The 5,349-nt window shown below is 38.2% G+C and overlaps 1 protein-coding gene across 1 annotated transcript; it reads left to right on the top strand.

The window, feature by feature from the left end:
* The first annotated feature begins 610 nt into the window (after window positions 1–610).
* LOC129879846 (uncharacterized) lies at window positions 611–1,012 on the top strand. The gene has a single exon (XM_055953565.1). It carries the CDS (start codon window positions 611–613, stop codon window positions 1,010–1,012), a length of 402 nt encoding a protein of 133 aa, XP_055809540.1.
* The last annotated feature ends 4,337 nt before the right edge of the window (window positions 1,013–5,349 follow it).

Raw genomic sequence — 5,349 nt, forward strand, 5'->3', positions numbered from 1 at the left:
AAATCTTGGACTTTCATCCAAACCCTCTTGATGTCATTCGAAGAGAATACCTTAGAAGAGGTCCTTGTCAACCTCGGCTTAAAGAGTATTCTAAAACAAAAGTTTCTAGAGACATGCGTCGTTTTAATCCTCAGTGGTTTAGTGAGTATTCTAATTGGTTAGAGTATAGTGAAAGTAAAGATGCAGTCTTTTGTTTGAATTGCTATCTATTTGCAAACGATAATATTCATCAAGGAGGGGGTGATGTATTTTCGACCATAGGGTTTAGGAGTTGGCAAAAAAAGAAGAGTATTAAAAAACATGTTGGTGGCGGAAATAGCATTCATAATCAGGCAAGAAAGAATTGTGAAGATCTAGTGCGACAAGAACAATCTATTCAATCTGCACTTGTGAGGCAAGAATCTCAATTTAAGCATGAGTAGTGGCTCCGCTTAACTGCTTCAGTTGATGTTGTAAAGCTTCTTTTGAATCAAGGATTAACATTTTGGGGTCATGATGATTCTAAATCATCACTTAACAGAGGTAATTTTCTTGAAATTCTTTCATGGTATTCTGAAAGGTGTGATAACATTAAAGATTTTGTATTGAAACATGCTCCAAAAATGATCTGATGACTTCTCCAATGATTCAAAAAGAAATTGTGACTGCATGCAAAATTGAAACAATTAAGGCTATCATAGAAGAATTAAATGGTGATTACTTTGCCTTGTTGATTGATGAATCTTTTGTTTTATCGCGCAAGGAGAAATTGACCGTTGTTTTACGATATGTTGATAGAATGGGATTTGTGATGGAGCGACTTATCGACATTATTCATGTTCAAGATACTTGTGCATCATCTCTAAAGGAAGCAATTGTTAATTTACTTGCTCAACATTTCTTGAGTCTTTCTTATGTACGTGGACAATGTTATGATGGAGCGAGTAATATGCAAGGTAGAATCAATGGCCTTAAAATGTTGATTAAGCAAGAAAGTAGATCGGCTCATTCTGTTCATTGCTTTGCTCATTAACTTCAACTAAGTCTTGTTGCAGTTTCTAAAAAGTGTGTTGAAGTGGGGGAGCTTGTACTATTGGTTTCAAGTATTTTGAATATGTTGGGAGCTTCTTTTAAATGCATGGATTAATATCGAGAATCTCAAAAGAAAAGAGTTCAAGAGGCATTAGATATGGGTGAACTTGAAACGGGTAGAGGCTTGCATCAAGAATTTGGTCTTACTAGAGCTTGTGATACTCGTTGGGGATTCCACTACAAATCTTTTAATAACTTTATTCTTATGTTTGGTTCAATTGTTGATGTACTTAATGATATTATTATTGATTCACATTGTCTAGATGAAAGTGCCAAGGCAATGGAATTTCTCAGAGCATGTCAAACATTTGATGTTGCATTCATATTGCATTTGATGAGAGATATTTTAGCAATCACAGATGAGCTTAACAAATGCTTACAGAAAAAAGTGCAAGATATCGTAAATGCCATGCTACTTGTTCAAGTAGCAAAGAAAAGGTTGCAAAAGTTAAGAGAAGAAGAATGGGGTTCGCTTATTGATAAAGTATCTAAATTTTGTATCAAGTATCAAATTTTGATACCTAAGTTAGATGAGTCGTACTTTACCTTTTTGAGATCACGGCGTAAACTTGCTGGTTGTACTATCTCACACCATTATTACGTTGAAGTATTTTACAAAGTTATTGATTGACAAATTCAAGAGCTTTCTTATCGTTTTGATGAAGTAACGATTGATTTGCTTCATGGAATTGCTTGTTTAAATCCAATTGACTCATTTTTTAGTTTTGATCTCAGGAAAATAATAAGAATGGCTAAACATTATCCTGATGACTTTGATGAATTTAGTATGGGGGTTCTTGAGAATCAACTTGCGAGTTACATTATTGATGTTTGTGATCTTGATGAAAGGTTCTCCGATCTAAAAGGACTTTGTGATCTTTCAAAAAGATTAGTTCAGACAAAGAAGCATTCAAACTACCCTCTTGTATTCCTCTTAGTGAAACTTGGCTTGCTCTTGCCAGTTGCCACTGCATCCTTTGAAAGAACTTTTTCGGCAATGAAGTTTATCAAGAATGACTTGTGGAGTCGAATGAATGAGAGTTATTTTAGTGGTTGCTTGATGCCTTATGTAGAAAAAGATGTGTTTAATAGGATCTCTAATGATGTTATTATAAAAACATTTCAAGGAATGAAACCTCGTCGTGTACAATGTAGTAATATACTTGCACTTTCAATAGAGAATTGTGTTTGTTTTGATTTCTTTGCGTGTTTATTTTTTAATTTTCTTGAACTCCCTTATCAAATATTCTGGTTCTACCCCTGACTGTATCCATACGAATAATAAATATATCCACATATATCTGCTATAAACTCCTAAACTATTACTCTATTATGTATTTTTTTTAAAAAAAAATTACCATTATAAAAAATAATTAGGGGGTTGAGTTAGGTAAGCAATATATTTTTCCTTAAAAATATCACAATTTGAATTATAGACACACGTTAGTTGGATCAAATTAATTTTACATGCGATTAAAAGGGTATTTGACTAAGTTTATAAGTTAACAACAACAACAATAACAACAACAAACCCAGTATAATCTCATCATGTGGGGTTTGGAAAGGATAGATTGTACGCAAATCTAATCCCCATCTTGAAAGGTAGGACGGTTGTTTCTGAAAGACCCTCAGCTCAAGATAGAAAAACAAGATAAAAGGTCAGATAGGGACAAGCATATCGAAAATAAGATAAAAACAAGGAATAACAAAAGTGAGAAAGTCATGGTAGAATAGTATGGAAAGAAAGATGCATTAACTACTATAAATAAATAAGATAATCAAAGTACAACGGCCACATACCTATAAACAACAATACAATGCAGAGATCAAATGGCAATAAACAATGAACATAACTACAACTACTATGGTGTAAGGATACGTCACCTAGCCTTTTATTCTAATCTGAGTCCTCCGCAAAAGAAATTATAGTGCGCTAATGCGCCTACTAATACGGAAGAATAATGAGACTATGTACTAGCATTCTATCCTAATATGGGTCCTCCACACCCTCCTATCTAAGGTCATGTCCTCGGTAAGCTGTAACTGCGCCATGTCCTGTCTAATCACCTCTCCCCAATATTTCTTCGACCTACCCCTACCTCTTTTGAAACCATCCATGGCCAACCTTTCACACCTCCTCACTGGGGCATATGTGTCTCTCCTCTTCACATGCTCAAACTATTTCAGTCGCATTTCCGCATTTTGTCTTCCACCGAGATCACTCCTACTTTGTCCCAAATAGCCTTATTTCTAATTTTGTCGCTCCTAGTAAGCCCACACATCCATCTTAACATTCTCATCTCGGCTACTTTCATCTTTTGAACGTGAGAGATCTTAACTGGCCAACACTCCGCCCCATATAACATAGCCGGTCTAACCACCACTTTATAGAACTTGCCCTTAAGTTAAGGTGGCACCTTTTTGTCACATAGCACACCGGAAGTGAGCCTCCATTTCATCCACCCTTGCCCAATAGGATGTGTGACATCATCGTCAATCTCTCCGCTGCTTTGCATAATAGACCCAAGGTACTTGAAACTACTTTTCTTTTGGATGGCCTGATGACCAAGCCTAACTTTCGCGCCAACCTCCTGAGGTGTCTCACTGAACTTGCACTCTAAGTACTCTGTCTTGGTCCTACTCAGCTTAAACCCTTTAGACTCCAAGGTATGTCTCCAATCTTCCAGCTTAGTATTAACTCCGCTAGAGTCTCATCGATCAGGACTATATCATCCGCAAAAAGCATACACCATGGAACCTCACCTTGAATTTGTCGCGATAATCTATCCATTACCAAGGCAAATAAAAACGGACTAAGGGCTGATCCTTGATGTAACCCCATCATAACTGGAAAGTGCTCTGAGTCTCCTCCTACTGTCCTTACCTTGGTTTTGGCACCCTCATACATATCCTTGATCACCCTAATATACGTCATAGGTTCACCTTTAGCCTCCAAACATCTCCATAGTATCTCTCGTGGAACTTTATCGTAAGCCTTTTCTAAATCGATGAATACCATATGCAAGTCTCTCTTTCTCTCCTTATACTGCTCCACCAATTTCCTCATAAGATGGATGGCTTCTGTAGTTGAGCGTCCCGGCATAAATTCAAATTGGTTCTCAGAAATAGATATGCCTCTCCTAACCCTCATCTCCACCACTCTTTCCCACACTTTCATAGTATGACTTAAAAGCTTGATACCTCTATAATTGTTGTAGCTCTGGATATCACCATTGTTTTTGTATAGAGGGATCATTATGCTCGACCTCCATTCTTCGGGCATCGTTGTTTTCCTAAAGATGACATTAAATAACTTAGTCAGCTACTCCAAACCTACCGAGCTCGCGCTTTTCCAAAATTTTCCAAGAATCTCATCAAGTCCGGACGCTCTTCCCCAGCACATCCTACGCATGACACCCTTAATCTCTTCTACCGAAATACTCCTGCAACACCCAAAATCGTGAAGCCTGCTCGTATGTTCCAAATCTCCTAACACAATCTCTCTGTCCCCTTCTTTATTCAAGAGTTTATGGAAGTATGACTGTCATCTTTGTTTAATGAGGGTCTCCTCTACCAATACTTTTCCATGCTCGTCCTTAATGCACTTCACTTGATCCACATCGTGTGCCCTTCGCTCCCGCACCTTGGCTAGCTTGAACAATTTCCTATCCCTGCCTTTCTCTTCTAGTTCAGCATAAAGGCGTTCAAAAGCTGTCGTTTTTGCCGTTGAAACCGCCGACTTCGCCTCTTTCCTCGCTATCTTATAAAATTCCCTATTCGTCCACTTCTCCACCTCATCCTTGCTTTCTATCAGCTTCGCATACTCTATCTTTTTTTCTTCCACCTTTCCTTGCACTTCTCCATTCCACCACCAGTCTCCTCGATGCCGGCCACGGCTACCTATCGAGACTCCCAACACTTCCCTTGCTACAACCCTAATAAAACTAGCCGTCCTATCCCACATAGTATTCGCATCCCCACTACTATCCCAGGCCCCCATATCCTTTAATTTCTCTCCCATCTCTAGGGCACTAGCCGTGGTCAAACTCCCCCATATGATCCTAGGTCGGTCATCTCTGACCCTCTTCTTCCTCGTCATCTTGATACCTAAATCCATTACTAAGAGCTTATGTCGGGTCGTAAGGTTGTCGATTGGAATGACCTTACAATTTTTTCACAGACCTTTATCATCCTTCCTAAGAAGTAAAAAATCTATCTGAGTCTTAGCCACCGCACTCCGAAAGATTACCAAGTGGTCTTTCTTTTTTGGAAAACTCG

The sequence above is a fragment of the Solanum dulcamara genome, chromosome 2 (assembly GCF_947179165.1).
Source record: "Solanum dulcamara chromosome 2, daSolDulc1.2, whole genome shotgun sequence".
In the NCBI taxonomy this organism is placed as follows: domain Eukaryota; kingdom Viridiplantae; phylum Streptophyta; class Magnoliopsida; order Solanales; family Solanaceae; genus Solanum; species Solanum dulcamara.

What these genes read in the sequence shown, in the direction of transcription:
- LOC129879846 (XM_055953565.1), top strand. Translation starts at nt 611, where the DNA reads ATGACTTCTCCAATGATTCAAAAAGAAATTGTGACTGCATGCAAAATT.